Source organism: Ipomoea nil, unplaced genomic scaffold, assembly GCF_001879475.1.
Source record: "Ipomoea nil cultivar Tokyo-kokei standard unplaced genomic scaffold, Asagao_1.1 scaffold3199, whole genome shotgun sequence".
Lineage (NCBI taxonomy): Eukaryota > Viridiplantae > Streptophyta > Magnoliopsida > Solanales > Convolvulaceae > Ipomoea > Ipomoea nil.
In genome coordinates, this window is record NW_017619627.1 from 1,668,486 (window position 1) to 1,686,206 (window position 17,721).

Below are 17,721 nucleotides of genomic sequence, written 5' to 3' on the forward strand. Positions count from 1 at the left end.
TCTTATTGGTGTTGTCCTAATAGGGAGAATGATTTTTGTGATTGAGTGAGATAGTAAATGATGTGTGGATGTTGGTTCTACAAAAAATTGATAGAAAAAACCTTTGAGGTTGCTCTTACCCATGAGGCCATAAGTATGAATGAATGCACTACATTCGACAGTTCGATACAAAGAAATACCCAAAAAGCTGCGCCCGAAACAACGTTAAACATCGGAGTCAAGCACGACGGCCGTCCATTCTCGTACGTATTATATTCTTGGTAACAAGTACAGTACTTGCTGCAATTTCGTACGTATTATATTCCTGGTAACAAGTACAGTACTTGCTACAATTTGCAGTTTTTTACACTGTCATAGATAGAAAATACTATATGGATTCCAAGTTTTACTACCTACTTTTACTTACTCTTTAAATTTTGATATTGATATTTTTATTTATGGAGTGAAAATGAGATAATAGAGATTAGAAGTCTATGTAATAGAATTCGTCATTAATATATGATACATCCCATGCATATATACCCATGTATTCTATACATATGATATATTGATATACTTATAGTAGCAGGAAGCACGTGGGCATGGAGGATGAGAAGGGAGACAAATCTCCCACTCCAAAGAAAAGGGTTGTCTTCTTAATAATTCTCTCCATACAGATAAACTTCATTTGCGGCTTTTGCCCTAAGAACATCATTCTCAAATGAAACGAAAAGCAAAAAGAATAATGGATACATGTATGTATGAACACAGTACACACACGAATATATAAATTAAAACCTAGGAAACATCAAAACTGAGTTTGTGTGTCGAGGATGAGTCAGAAAGGAAGAGTGGTTTTGATAAAGAAAGGTGAAGTTGAATCTCAGGAAAGCTTTCTTCTTGGTCTTCGAACTGTGTATCATATCATTTGCTGATGATTGACACCTGTTTGATTCAAGCTTGTTGGTAATGGAGCCTCACCTAGATCGAAGCTAGGGAGAATGCGGTCTTATATTAATCATTAATTTCTCCGATAAAATCCTGAGAATCTGGCTGCTTTAATGGAATTTGGTCACATGGCATCGCCCAATCGCCGCTCGTCTTGGCAGACAACCCTCACACGCTTTCATCATGCTCGTCTGCTAGCTGAGAGATGTGAAAATTTTCCTCTTCTAAAAACCCTAAGTCACATAATTTTTTTTTTTTTTTTGTTTTGTTTTGTTTTGTTTTTATTTTTTTTAAGAACAGGAGGAAGGAAGACCCCGAGACGATGATGAGACCTACACATGGACAGGGATCCAATGAGAATGAGGATGCTGCCAAAGCAGCCCTCTAGCAAAAAGCAATAAAGAATATAGCTTAAGAACTAGGAAGATCAAACACTTAAAATTTCGTTCATATTAAATGAAAACACTAACTTATCGAAAAGCTAAGTTTGTAGCTCGATTTTGCTCGATCTCCGAATCCATGAACTGTGCTTCCTCCTTACTTCCCACTGGCACCATATCATACTTCTGCAAGCCTCCACCCTGAGGTGACAAAGAACTTGTTAGCCATGGGGGATGGAGTGTGTTTTTTTGTATTCTTTTATATTTTATCTAGCCACTAATACATGCTGGATATTCGACTCTCCTAAAGATGGCCCATCTTAAAAAATTACAGGTTAGATTTGTTAGTGTTTTGATTGTAAACCTTTTTTTTTAAAACATAATTGGCTATATTGTGGCAAATTAGTTATGTGTAGGTTATTCCAACGGATGGAGTCTCTGACCGACCAGTTCCTACACCAGTGAAGATTTGGAAACTTGTTGAACATCTTCACCGACTTACCTTTAGAACCAGTGGAGCAGATTTTCATATTTATGCTTTTGGAAACCAGAGTTTAAGAAGTCGGAATTCCCTAAGAAATATGGCAAGTGATCTTCGTCTACATGGTAACTCTAAAGGATTACTTGCCATCCAAGACTCGAAGACTCATTATTTATTTGAAGAAGTTTACAGCCTTGAGAACACACACTAGAGAGTATCTTACACTTGAGAGGCTTCTTCTTCTTCATGTGCGACTAACAGTACGTACATTCTTCGGATCATCATCTTCTCAAAAATGTTTAGAGCTAAGCCGATCTATTGAGAAGACAACTTTCATTGTGCTAATCTGTGGACCGTATTCCATACAAGCCGATCTATTGAGAAGATCTGTGGACCGTATTCCATACAACTGTGGTGCAGTGGTGCGTGAGTCAATGGAACGGACAGTAGCACTGTGGATCTCCAAACGAGGGACTCTTTGGACATGTGACTGTTTGGATTTCCTCTATAAGCTTCATCAGATTGGGTTGCTATCTTGTGAGGTATAACACACATTGGGTTGAGATTGCGATCTCTTTACCATCTGTATGATTGACTGGTTGAGATAATGGATTGGACTGTACGATGGTGGTTCTCTAGACGTAGATATTGTTATATCGAATTGGATTTACAATATTGTGTGTCTCTATTTATGTTTGGTTTTTTTCCACACTAAGACTTATCACTAATACACTTACTATTTGAATAGTCATATACTAGTTCAGTGATAAGTCTGTCTCTCAAACATAATAATTTGAAATTATAATCTTAAGGGTCAAATAGGACATCGAAATGCACACAATAATTCAATTAGGCCACTGAACCTAAAAAACTAACAATTGAGTCCATAAACTAACCAATTTCAAACAATTCTTCCAATTTGAAGATTTTCAACAGGTCAACAAGTCATTCTTCCAAATTAATTATTTTTTAAAAAATAAATTATTAATTATTTAAATTTAAAAAAAAAAAAAAAAAAAAAAAAAAAAAAACAGGATTCCGGCCATGGAGACGAGGAGTTTCTTCTTCTCCATGGCTGGAGACGAAGAAATCGGCCGGAGTCATTTTTTTTTAATAATTATATTTTTAAAATTTATTTTTTAAAAAATAATTAATTTGGGAGGATGACCTGTTGGAAACCTTCCAATTGGAAGGTTTGTTTGAAATTGGTTAGTTTAGGGAACTAATTGTTAGTTTTTTAGGTTGAGTGGCCTAATTGCATAATTGTGTGTAGTTCGATGGCATATTTGACCCTTATTCCTTCATTTAATAATGAATATGAACATTGTTGATTTTACAACTGGAGCACTGGAGGGTATGTTAACACAATCACTCGGATTACAAGCAAGAATGTAAAGAGGAGTGATAATCGTAGGACTCTATATTCTAGGCACACTAGAATTCATTCTCCTTCAAGCTCTTCCTATATTATTAGGAATATTATCATTTACCATTTCTGTCTTATTCTGACGGGGACGCGCATTTTGTATCCTTAAAAATACATATCTTCATATGTACTTTTATATATCATAGATTGATCAATAATAAAATCATTTCCAAAACTATTTTTCTCATATAGTATCAATAGACCAAACGATCTATGGCTACAAGCCCTACCAAAAAAAAAAAAAACTTCACCGCCACGGGCCAGTGACACCACATCCTCTTCTCGCATCATTTTCGATATTGTCTATCCAACCACAGCCCCGATAAATACCCTACAAACAGCCCATCACATTATCTCCATTAAACATACTTTCTCAAACTATCTGTAATGGAAGACTCAACTTGTTCCCTTTCTCTGTGGTAAAAATCTCAGTGAATACGTTGAAGGCAAGTTTCTGTGTCCGGCTTCATTTATTAAGGTTCCGGATGAGATTCTTGTTGTAGCTGTGTTCTTGGATAAGTGTTCCGTTGTAGTTGCGATGAGTTGATTGAATTCAAAATCTAATTTGTTACAAGAAATTACAAGATAAGACCTATAGAAGAGCTACCACTTAATGCTCCTAAACTCTAGGCTAGAATAGTAGACTAAATCTACAACCACTAATACAAACTATATATATATTATAAAGATAATACAATATTACTGACAGTTGCGTTTCAGATGAGTGTTCCATTGTAACCGATCTTGTGAGAAAATCATTTTGCATGTAATCAGCTATCAACTAATTTATCAAACAATTTTCTACGATCATCCCTAACTCTATTACCGCCAAACTACACTCATGTCCCTCCGATTCCTTTCTCCTTTCGAAGGTCGGGTGGGCGATCCCCGAATGCTTTAATTTGCAATCACTTGAGCAGAGTTGGAGCACTGAATCCGACTACCCTAACCCATCAAACACCATATAACATGCTTTTCTTTGGTCAACGAGCTGAGGCTAATAGGGAAAGAGGGAAAAATCATCAGAAGATTCAGAACTCTCTGAAGCGTGTGAGAGGTATTACTGGAAAGTGGAGATGAATTAATTATTATAATTAGTGCCAAAGAATGAATTAAAGAGTTAATTAAGTAACCTTAATAATTAAGGGAATTAATTCCTAGGTTGACGAATAAATGAATAATTTCACTTGAATCTTTCACGTGCATGTCGGATAATTGGTCCCTCGACATCATATCATGACTAATTTAATTAATTCCAGGATTAACGAATAACGTTAATTTTAATATTCATGTCATCAGTGCACTGAAATGTCTTAACAGCCATGAGAGCTTACTCGGGGTAGGCATGATCCAACTCACCTAATTTGAAGCACTATGAAGATTCAGAGGCTTCTAAGTGGTAGGAGACTGACCAAATGGTTTGCTCCATTAACATGGATGGAAATCGAATCTCCAACTTCATGCTTAAAGGACGAGGTGCTTAAGGGATGAGGTGCTGCACTACCATGCCAATCAGGTTGATTTCTTTCTTGACGTTAGATCACTCTGAGAACCACCTAATAATAGTTACGTTCTGAGTTACCCTCTCCTTTCACTTAAAATAATTTTAAAAAAAAAAGAGAAATAATCAAAATTAATCACTTAACTATAAAAGCAAATTAAAATCATGGGTTACCCCGTAACCCAATACTAATTAATTCATCTTTTAGCTAGTTTGGACACTAGAGAATGTGTTTTTGCATAATGCTTCTCGGATAAAAATTATTGTTCACAAGACTCAATACTAATGTTTTTTTACCCAACTCTTTATTTTTATTTATTTTTTAGCTTTTTTTTTTTATAATAATTATGTCCTAATATTATATTGTTTCTAACCACTACTATGCTTTCCTGAAGCCTAAAAAATTCAATTATTTTATGTCTTATTTTAATTGAATTTATCAGTCCACTAATTAAGTAAGTACGGAGTAATAATTAAACAATTAGTTTGTGGTTGTACATTCACATTTTTTTAAAAGTGAATAGAGAAATCTATAGTCACTATTCGAATGTATGTATATTTACGTTTTTTTTCGGTGACGAGAGAAATCTATAGTCACTACTCAAATGTATGTACTGAGTAAACTAATCACACATGACAGGTAAACCACACTAAAAAAATCATGTGTGACGGGTGAGGATATGCACTAAGTAAGTCATTCACACAAGAAAAATAAATTATACTAGAAAGACATGTATAACATATTTAACTAAAAAAGTGTTAACAAGAAATTAAATGCAAAACATTCTAATATAAAAATTATATTATATTCATACGACTACACGAGATTTGGAGTACCCTTTCAGAACGGTTGTACATTTAGGTGGAATAGCAAAAGGTATAGTGCGTTACGCCCCAAAGTTTCAATGTGAGTATGTAACTATGTATTAGGTTTCCAAGGAATTTGTAGTCTTTTAAGAATTTAAGGTTTGACGTTACTTAAAGGGGAAACCAATTTTTTATCCCCTACTATTTCCAGGAAGAATTTCGAATCCCCACGTGTCATTGACCCATACGGCGACGGCTGCCATTAATTATAGTACTCATTCATTGGCACAATGCCAGTATGGCACCCCAGTTTTAATAACCAAAATTGTCACCTTTATATCCCACACATCTAATAAAACTTGAGTCAAATTATATGTAATTCGATGTTATATAATATTTAATTTAGCATTACAGAATAAAATTTATATATTTAAGATATATTATAATAACAAAATATTAAAAGTATATTAAATAAAAGAATTTATTTAACCAATGAATAACAAAAAAAAAAACATATAAAATGAGATAAGGTATATAATATTGATTATTTTCTTGAATTTTTTTTTTTTGTCTTGAATGACGAGAGAAACTCTCGGATCACAAGAAGAGTTGATAATTAGTCTAAACGCTAATAAGTCGCTCTCACGAGGGATCGAATATATATATATATATATATATATATATATATATATATATATATATATATATATATATATATATAGGTTCTGGTGCGGTTAGGGTGCCCAGGTGCGGTTTAATCTGGTCCATTCAGCTCGCTTAAATCAACATCCAGGATTATCAAAATTAAAAAAAAAAAAATGCGGTGGCAATTTTGTAATTTTTGCATCTAGGTCAAAATTAAGGTGAGCGGTTCTGTGATTAATGTGCGTGGGTTTTGTATATAAGATGCGTGAGTCTTATGTGTAAGGTGCGTGAGTTTTGTGCTTAATGTGCGTGGGGTTGTGCTTAATGTGAGTAGTTGTTTGAATTTAAAGTGTGAGCTTTTGTACTTAAGGTGCGTGAGATTTGTTTTTAATGTGAATGGAGTTTGTGCTTAATGTGCGTAGGGTTTGTGCTTAATGTGTGTGAGGTTCGTGATTAATGTCAGTAGTTGTTGAAACTTAAGGTCTGTGAGTTAATACTTAAAGTGCGTGGGTTTTGTGCTTAATGCGCGTGAGGTTGTGCTTAATGTGCGTGGGTTTTGTACTTAATGTGCGTGAGTTTGTGCTTAATGTGAGACATTTTAAAATTTTAAGTGTGTGAGTTTTGTGCTTAAAGTGCTTTGTTCTGTGCTTAATGTGCTTGTGTTTTGTACTTAAAGGTGAGTGATTTGTGTTCTTAAGGTGCTTTGTTTGTGGACTTAATGTGCGTGGTAATTTGTGTATTTTAGATGCGCCATGTTAATGATTAAGGTGCGTCCAACCGCACAACCGCACGGGAAGCCATTCCCGCACCTGAACCCTTCCCTACACACACACACACACACACACACACACACACATATATATATATATGTATGTGTATATATATATATATATATATATATATATATATATATACATATAATATGTATGTTTTTTTTAATTTTTACATATATATATATATATATATATATATATATATATATATATATATATACATATAATAAGTCTCCGGCCGAAGTCTTTTTTTTTTTTTTTTTTTTTTTTTACAATTTATTTTTTAAAAAATAATTAATTTGGAAGAATGACATGTTGACCTGTTGGAAACCTTTAAATTGGAAGAATTGTTTGAAATTGGTTAGTTTAGGGACCCAATTGTTGGTTTTTTAGGTTCAATAGCTTAATTGAATTATTGTGTGCAGTTCGATGGCCTATTTGACTCTTATTCCTATTTAAATATTTTTTTAAATAATAGTATATAATTTTTTTTCTAAATCATAGTTCTAGAATTTATATTATATTAAAAGTATAGTTGCTAATTTGAGTACGTAAAAATTATGGTATGATTAATATTATTAAAGTAACAATTTATAGATTTGCCAATAAATTACTAAATGTAATTATGGTAACATTTAATTAAAATCTAAATGAAATCAAACTTATTTCGTATTGGAAAATGCTTTCTTCCCTTTCTAAATTTCATTGTTGTTGTAATGTTGTTGTGTTGTTTGTGCCCGTTGGCCATTAGCTCTAACCGATGAACTTTGTAGGAAGAAAGAGATCGACAAAAGTGAAAAAGGGGAATGATAAGGTGGTGAGATATAAAGCGAGTTTGTAGCCTAAGGGTTCACGCAGAAATCCGGAATCAAGTATACACTCCCAAGATGAATATCATTAAAAGTTCCGCTACATAATTGTCAGAATAATAAATTTAGATATGCAGCTTATTAAAGTCATGACCTAGAAATTATGGGTCACTAGACTCTAATGTTTATATCAAAATCCTTGATGGATTTATAATTCTCAAAAATGAAAGAAAGTAAATATCACAACACGTTTGTTGTTGAAGTACAATTGCTTTACTCAAACTTAAAATAGTGAAGCAATTGTTGAATATGTACCATTAGGTACTTATTAAGGGGCTTATTTTAAAATAAAGGAGATGGAAAATCAAGTATTACATCGACCTGTAGATCGAGCATTTCCTTAAAAGAAATTTTACATACTATTTAGTCTATGTCCAAATAATCTCCCGAAGTAGATAAATGAATATTTTAACCTAAAAAGATAATTCAGGGCTAGAAGTATGTTGCTTCAAAACATCATTTTTGAATACATTTTCTTTGAGACAGAAAATTCCCAAATTCACATCTTATTTTTGTAATTTGTAAAGAGTGATTTGGTGATTCTCCTAGAAAGAAAAGGAAATGATGTTAAATAATATCCATTAATATCCTTAGGGTATAAAATATGTCTTTCGAGAAGTCATTTGAATATTGGCATTATGTTAAATGTCATGACTTGGATTGATATATTATAAATCAATTTAAACTTTAAAGCATCTTAAAAGCCTAAAGGATAATACTTGTCCTTATAGATGTACTTTGTATATTTTCATCTCTTCATTACTCTACAATATTCTCGCTTTGTTATAGCGACTGTTAAGAGATACGATAAGGAATAGCAAGTCAATGCACAAATATTCATATTGATGCTTTTTTACATGAAGTCATCATACTTGGGACAAATAAAAACGTATATAGTTTTTCATGACATAAAATACACTAATCCACATGAACTCTAGAAGAGTGATAAAATATTTGTCCAGAAAATTTACTCCAGTGACAAGTTAGCAAATGTATACCTACAAAATATGCATAAGATTGATATGCGTAGGTAAAGAAAATTATTATATTTAGGGGGAGCAACAAAATATAATAGGGGAAATTGTAAAAAATGCCCCTCTATAATATGTCAATTATCAATGTCACCCCTGAATTATGAGTGGTGTAAATGTTGCCCCTCAATTATCAAAATGGTGCTCATATAGCCCCTCCCGTAATGAACCTGTGGTTCCCCACCGTTGTTCATCCCTGGTACTTCAAATCGAGGGAGGGAAAAAACAACTAAATTACATATTTACTCCGACTTAACGGTGTCCTACACTAACGGAGAACCACATGTCCGTTATGGGAGGGGCTATATGTGCACCGTTTTGATAATTGAGGGGCAACATTTACACCACTCATAATTCAGGGGTGATATTGATAATTGGCATATTATAGAGGGGCATTTTTTACAATTTTCTCTATAAACTATAAATAATTTTTATTGGTCCAGATGATCATGAGAAAATATGATAAATTCTATTGACAAACCTGAAGATTGTGACACATCCCTTGATAACTTCTAATGACAATCCTGAAGATTGTACCATATCCCTTCTCTTTTGAAACAATGATTTTACTTTAAGCAATGTAGAATTTGAAGATTGTTATCTTCAGGGGGAGACGGGAAGTACATTCACCCGAGTCAATCTGTAGATTGGTCAATCCTGCAGACTGGGTCTTAAAAGGACTAATAGTTGCACTTTTTGCAGCGTATATATTCACTCGAGTCAATCCTATAGATTGGGTCTTAAAAGGACTAATAGTTGCACTTTTTGCAGCGTATATATTCGCTCGAGTCAATCCTGTAGATTGGGTCTTAAATTAAAAGGACTAATAATTATAATTTTTGCAGCATATACATACCATGTACTCTTTTCCTCATTAGTTTTTCCGAATGGGTTTTTCAAGTCTGGTTTTTAACGAGGTATGAGTATGATATATTAATGGGGGAGTTGTATATAAATACTTAAATAGACAAACCCCAAAATCCTGAAGATTATGCCTTGAAGGCAAATACTTAAATATACAAATCTCAAAATCCTGAAGATTATGACTTGAAGGCAAATACTTAAATAGACAAACCCCAAATTCCTGAAGATTATGCCTTGAAGGTTTATGGTTGTACTCTTTTTCCCTTAACTAAGTTTTTCCCACGAGGTTTTCTTAAGTTAATTAAGGTTTTTAACGAGGCAATCGGTACAATATATGAGTTTACGAATATCATGTACTCTTTTCTTCAACTAGGTTTTTCCCACGTGGTTTTCCTAGTGAAGTTTTTAACGAGGCATGAATATATTTAAATATAGTATCCATATACCTTGTACTCTTTTCTTGTATAGGTTTTTCCCACAGGGTTTTCCTAGCAAGTTTTTAACGAGGCAAGATCATGGACAAATAATGTCCAAGGGGGAGTGTTGTAAATATTAATGGTGGCCATTATTTTGTAACGTTTGTAACAGACATATTAATGTCTCATTATGTATGCCATTATTATTCGGTATTATATACACTGCTGGAAATTATGAAATTTCCAACCACCTGAAATTGATCTTAAATCAAGTCGAAAGCAAAAAGTGGTCGGAAATAGCAACAAAGATTTTTCCGGATACCAAAAGTGGTCGGAACAAGGCTTTCGACTTGATTTAAGATCACTTTCAGGTGGTCGGAAATTCCATAATTTCCAGCAGTGATATGTGTGTAATCCATTTGTAAGAGGATGCTGTTGAAATGAAATCATGTCACTCCCTTCTTCTCTATCCATTACTTTTATTGTTGATTCAATCCTGAAACTCACCGGTTAGGAGCTAAAGGCCAACGGGCACAAACAACAACATTACAACAATTGCAAATATTTTCTCTCGTGATATGACATTTATTCATTGGGTGCCATGAATTGGTTGACCGTATCACTAATTCAAAATAAAATATAGTTATCAATTAGATGTTGTCACATCACGAGAGATGAATTGGAGGGAAAAATATTAATGATCTCTAACATTACTCTTTCTTATATTACTCCAAGATATAATGTCTATATACATTATTAATTACCATTGAAGAATATAAGAAAAGATATTCTGTATGCATGTACATGGTAATAATAATGGCAAAAGATAACAGAAGTTATAACGGTAGGGATATTTTGTTCCAAAAAATGTATATTACAACTCTTATAGTATAATGCATATATAAAAAAAAAATTAATAGAAAAAACGGACATAAATCATGAATATAACTTAGATGGAGACTTATCATATTTTTAGATTATATATATTGGAAAATATTTTGTTCCCCTAAAAATTTTCCCCTCCTGAAATCCATCCTGACATTACTAATAATAATTGGGTGTCAGGAATTGGACCTCACTAACTTGTTATCAAAAACTAAATCATCCAATGAAAAATATCATGTCAAAGTTCATGTTAAATTTTATATTGTATTTAATTCTTTTTTTTTATTTATAACAAATGCTCATTCTAACAAAGTTTAGAGTAAATGAGCAATATTCAAATTTACAGTCCAAATTCTAAATTATTTAGAGTCTAAATTCTTCCCAAAAATTTAGTGTATTTAATTCCTGTATAAAATTTGATTATTGCTCATTTACTCTAAACTTTCCTGTATTTTAAACTAAATTTGGAGGGGTTAGGACCACTCACTTAATACATTATTGCTCATGATAAGACTTGAAACACTAATGCTAATATCAAATGACCTACATAGTATTTTCTTAAACACAGGATATGATTGTATACAAATACCATTATTTAAAGGGGAAACCACATTCCTAGCTGTTTCCGAAAACAAACAGCTAACATTAGTGGTTTTGAGGTTCTTACTTATGTATTAATCTGGCTTATAAAACCCCCATTTCCATGTTGAATAATTGGTGTGAACAACCAACCACCTAAACCTTCTTCAACAATTCTACCCTACTAAGTACTATCATCCCCCAACACTTATCCGACCCCAGTAAATCATCTTTCCTCTTTCAGTGGTTTCTTCATTTAACTTTGCTATATATATCTACTGTTTATATATATATATGTGTGTGTAAAAGTCTGCAGATAAAGATCTGAACTTTTTATCTTCCAGTTTGGTACTTGCTTGCATGCTGCAGAAAACCCCCCAGAAATAGTGTGGAGAAGGATGGGGAGGGGCAAGGTTGTAATTAGGAGGATCGACAATTCGACGAACAGGCAAGTCACTTTCTCGAAGAGGAGAAATGGGTTGTTGAAGAAGGCGAAGGAGCTGGGGATTCTGTGCGATGCAGAAGTGGGATTGATGATCTTCTCCAGCACAGGGAAGCTCCATGAATTTGCAAGCACCAGGTCTTTTACTTTTCTTAATTGTTTCATTAATTAATTAATGGCCTCATATATTTTATTATATGTACTGTTTAATAATTTGTTCTGTCTTTGTTCTTCGCTGGTTTCGAAACCCCATATGTTTCTTTTGTGCAAATAATTTCCCTTTTCTTTCTTTCTTGTCCTATATATTACATCTACTAACTACATACTTAAAACTCGGTTAAACTAGTTTACGTATAGTTTATCAACTAAAAGATTTTATACAAGAATATTATAATGTCAGATATAAATGATAAAACGTCAAATTTGAAAATGCTGATGTATATAACATGATGTCATAATATTTCGTTTATGTATGTGGTAAATACTGGATGGAATAGGTTTCTAATACATATCAGAGTAAGAGAATCAGACCAGCTAAACACAAGCTAGCTAGTAACAACATATAATGTTAGGGTTAAACTAGTTTACGTGTAGTTTATCAACTAAAAGATTTTATACAAGAATATTATAATGTCAGATATAAATGACAAAACATCTCACTTGAAAATGCTGATGTATATAACATGATGTCATAACATATTCCGTTTATGTATGTGGTACTACGGGATGAAATGGTTTGTAATACATATCAGAGCAAGAGAATTAAACCAGCTAAACACAAGCTAGCCAGTAACAACATATAGTGTTAGGGTTAAAATAGTTTGCGTGCAGTTTATCAACTAAAAGATTTTAGACAAAAATATTATAAAGTCATATATAAATGACAAACATCTAACTTAGAAATGCTGATGTATATAACATGATGTCATAATATTCCGTTTATGTATGTGGTAGTATGGGATGAAATTGGTTTGTAATACATATCAGAGCAAGAGAATTAAACCAGCTAAACACAAATTAAACTAGCTAGTAACAACATATAATGTTAGGGTTAAAATAGTTTACGTGTAGTTTATCAACTAAAAGGTTTTTGTACTAAACTACATACTATAATCAAATACAAAATTCACACCACTTGTCTTGTAAATGCTGATATATATTACATGATGTAATATTTCGTTTCTGTTAATAATAGTTGAAATTGGTCGGTTTGTAATATATATCAGAGTAAGAGAATTAAACTAGCTAAACCTACACAAGCTAATAAATAACAACACATATATGCCTTAATTAAAACATTGGAATATTTTGAGATTATATTAAGTATGCTTTCTTGGATCTTTGAGTTTATAAAACAAGCTGCGCTTTTTACTCATCAGCACATAGAATGTGGTGTTGCATGCAACACTATGGGAGAAAATAAAATAAAATAATTAAAGCTACAGCTACTCATCCCAAACCTTTTCCTTTGGTGATTAAATTAATTAGACAAACCTTAATTAACTAATGAAAATGAATTTCATAATTATCCATATATAAATTGTTGATTAATATATCATAAATTTAAAAGCAAGCTATATAAATTAAATATTAGGAAAATTAAAGTGTCTTTCTCCAATAAATCATATATGTACTATATTAAAGATGAACTGTACTTTATGTATCTTAAGTCCATATATAAACCTCAAGTGGGCAAACCCTAGCTAGGTTTCTAGCAATGCCTTACAACATTATTTATATTTGTATTTGTCTAGTGTATATGCATACATTTTGATCTCATAAGTTCACAAATACAACTTTCTTGCTATGTTGCATGATAATAAGCCATAATTAACAAGACTAAAACTCTACATATAATGACACAGCATTTGACTTTCATCTGTACTTTTAATAAAAGTCGAACCCATAGTCTTTTTGTAATGGACTACTTCATCAACTAATACACTTAAAATTTTATCCATCATGTATAGAGACTTAGCTTGATTGTATTAGATTGACAAAAATGTAAACTAATGCATAAGGTAATTTAGTTGAAGTTGCTCCAACCCACTATACTTGTGTCATATTGAACTTCATTATCATGAAAGATTCAAATATAAATTAGTTATAACATTAAACTAAAGCTAGCCTCTTTTTTTTTTTTTTTTAAACAATGAACATTAATAATATTATGAGAATTACATATGCTTTTTGTGCTTCCCTTTTAATCTAATTTCATTAATTAGCAGCATGAGATCAGTAATTGAACGCTACAACAAGACACAAGATGAAAGCCTTCAATCCCCTCAGAATCCAGCATCAGAACTCAAGGTAAATATCTCCCAGGCACACCATATTTTTATACTAATTTGAATATTGTGACAAGAATTTTCCTCAAATATTTGATAGTCGTAGCTCGATTTTAATTAAATAATTAGAGGTCAATATTGTGACTACTAGATACAAGAGAATCACGGTACCAAAAGAGTTAGCTAGTACGTTGAAGGATTATATTGACCCGTTGGTACGACTCAAATAACTCGATAATATAATGATAAATAATAAGAGATAAAGACAAAGGTAATGGAATGGAAAATGTAGTGAATGGCTAGTCACGGAGACAAAGTTTGTATTAATGAGATGTGTCAAGCTATTACAAGAGAATGGAATGATGTCTTAACTAGACAAAGATGAGTGTTTTTATACTAATCAACTCCTAACCGTCTCGCGAGAAAGGGGCGGGAGATTAAAATAACCGCAATGGGCCGCACCTCGCACCGCACGCATTGCCCCAGCCGAAGACCAAGCCCCCGGCAGAGCGTGGGCTTGACCTAGGTGGCTGAGAACTGGACTCGGCCTGAGCAGCCGAGCGCTGGGCTCAACCCAGGCAGCGAGCACTGGCCTCAGACGAGACTAGGCTAGGCCACGCCTGGGTGGGTCGGGCTCGGCTCCGGAGCCCCACAGCTGGTTGGGTCCGGTTTCCTTTGGGTACGGTTGATTCGTATCGAGTCCATTTATAATATATTCATCATACATCAGAAGTAGGGTAGGGTGTAGAATAGGTGGAGGAATTGTTAACTAAATCAACTAAAAGAGATGAAATCAAGTGCCTCAAGCATAGCTCAGTGGTGAAAGTATGAGTGATTGTGGTGGCTCGCAAATGTCCGGATTTGAATCCTACAAGGGGTAAAATCTTGAGAAATAAACAAGCACTTATATCACTGCGCTACTGAGGCACTTGAAATCAAGTTGGAGCGGCCTTCTCGATTATGGACTAATTTACCTAGGTCACAAGGTGAACTTTGCGCCTTTGCCGTATATGAAATCAAGTTAAGCTATTTGAATTTGAAGTAGAATAATTCCCGTTGAGCCAAGCTCAAACTTCAGTGTTTTTTTAATCGAGCTAAATTTTGAGTTTTGAATATATACTCGAAGTAATTATTATATATGGGGTAACAAAAAAGATAATTTGGCAAACTTAGCCGGATATATGTGCTGAGTTAAGAGGAACGAACTATTTTTTAATGGAATTATATGCAAGAACATGCAATGAGTCTCAATTTCTGAAGCATAGCATTCAGCAATGGCGTTTGTTCATCAAAGCTCAATAGAATCCATGCTAGCTAGCAAGCTAGTTAGCTGGTGCATTTAGAGCTGCAAAGATTATTAATTAATCTCTTACTTGATCGATCACCACGCCATGGCTGCATATATAGTTCCATTGAAAGATAGTTCGTCTGTCTTGGCCGAGCACACAAAAATGGAGGAACACTTTTGATGGAATTAATTGACCCTGATCCAAATCAATAATTCTGGATAGAAAATAAGAACAAATACTTGGACTTGAACAATCATATATAGTTCCATTGAAAGATAATTCTGGAGCCCTATATACTTGGACTTCTTTCTTTTGGGCCGGCCTTGATATATCTACCATATATATCAACACTTTAATTAGTTTCATCAGTTTGTATTAATGTTGAAAGTTTTCAAGTTTTGGATGCACGCTGAGCAGTTTAATATATGATATGATATGATGTTGCTGCTAGTTTTGGCAAACAGAAGCAGCAATTCTGAGGCAACAATTACACAACATGCAAGAAGATCATCGGTAATATAAATAATATTATATTATATACCACAAAATTAAATCTTACAGTTTATTCAATTCATCAACTGTACTGAACTCTACTCATCATCATCATCATATATATATACTGCAACAAAATTAAACCAGGAAATTAATGGGAGAACTGTATGGGTTGAGTGTTAAAGAGCTGCAGAATCTTGAAAACCAACTGGAAATGAGTTTGAGAGGCATCAGAATGAAGAAGGTCAGTAACTAACCAATTCATTCTCATCTGATCTGCTAATATATGGATCATAGTCTATCAAGAGTTTATTAATTTAACCTCTGCACTCTGCAGGAACAAATACTAATTGATCAGATTCAAGAACTAACCAACAAGGTACTTTAATTTCTTAAACAATGGAAACCTATATATATGTAAGTGTGTTGATCCGAGGATGTTTTTTTCTGTTAAATCCACGCAGGGGAGTTTCGTGCACCAGGAAAACTTGGAACTCTTTAAGAAGGTAAACATTATTCAACAACAAGATATACGGAATTCTAAGGGAATGAGAACAGTCTATTGGCTTTTCGGTTTGAGCTGGTCACCTCAGTATAGACCTTCTTAATTAGTTTGAGCCGGTTAGGGAGTAACCGTGACATAGGCTTCGTTTGAGCTAGTCGACTAGGTGCAACTTAGACTGGTATACCTCTTCAGTATAGGTCTCCTTGGTTGGATAATCTAACCTGGATTATCACCTTGTGATCTTTTGTCGAGTAAGTGAGATTTAGTTGAAACTTCAAGCATTAAATCTTAGCTTGCCAGAGATCTTCGTCAGTGACTAAAAACTAATGGTGGTAAGAAGCTAAATAAGCTTAATTTTTGGTTCCAGGTATATGGCACAAGGGACCCAAATACAGTGAATGGGGACACCATTTCTCCATATGACTTCACCATTAGTGAAGAATCCCACGCCCACATACATCTCCAGCTAAGCCAACCCCAACCTCAAAACTTCAGCGATCGAGCCACAGCATTAGACTCAACGTAAGCCTACCTCGTCTCAACTAAATTTATTATTTACATATATTATGCTTCACAAGTTTCCTAATAAACCGATTACAACTCCGGTTTTCTCCTTACAAAACAAATCCAAAAAGAAGATAAGATGCTGTTTGGCGAAGACCAGTGAACGGCCAAAGTCTAACACCTGTTAGCCAAGGATTGTTGGGCAGAGGCCTGAAGGGCCAAGTCCAGCATCATGTCTCTCGAAAATGTAGCGGTATAAAGAAATAAAGTTACACATTCGCTAAGAGTGTGCAGATTGTTGGGCCGAGACTTGAAGGGTTAAGTCTAATAGCACCCTAACTATAGTTTTTGACGTAATGATAAGCGTTTGATATATCCTAACAAATGAGAGTCTAGCACCCTAACTATAGCTTTTGATGTAATGATAAGCGTTTGATATATCATAACAGATGGGTGCATGCATGTTGCAGGTAAATGATGAGAGTGCAGCATGCATGAGGTACAACTACTCTGCAGCAACGTGAAATGTGATTCTTAACACGCATTGGATGGGTGGCAGGGGTGTCTGTAGACTGTAATTTGTTTGCTATTAATTACACGCAAAATCATAGTATGAT

General features: G+C 33.7%; 1 protein-coding gene across 13 annotated transcripts; it reads left to right on the plus strand.

The window, feature by feature from the left end:
- The first annotated feature begins 11,659 nt into the window (after positions 1–11,659).
- On the plus strand, positions 11,660–17,383 carry LOC109168400 (MADS-box transcription factor 23-like). 13 transcript variants are annotated; one of them, XM_019317416.1, is made up of 8 exons: positions 11,660–11,802; positions 11,946–12,164; positions 14,252–14,336; positions 16,055–16,116; positions 16,243–16,339; positions 16,433–16,474; positions 16,560–16,601; positions 16,962–17,383. In XM_019317416.1, exons 2-8 carry the CDS (start codon positions 11,983–11,985, stop codon positions 17,124–17,126), a joined length of 675 nt encoding a protein of 224 aa, XP_019172961.1. In that variant the 5' UTR covers positions 11,660–11,802; positions 11,946–11,982; the 3' UTR covers positions 17,127–17,383. The 13 variants fall into 13 exon arrangements, with proteins under 13 accessions (XP_019172961.1, XP_019172969.1, XP_019172957.1 ...); XM_019317412.1 differs by having other exon boundaries at positions 11,661–11,805; positions 11,929–12,164; positions 16,433–16,473; positions 16,556–16,601; XM_019317419.1 differs by having other exon boundaries at positions 11,661–11,802; positions 16,968–17,383.
- Positions 17,384–17,721: the final 338 nt, after the last annotated feature.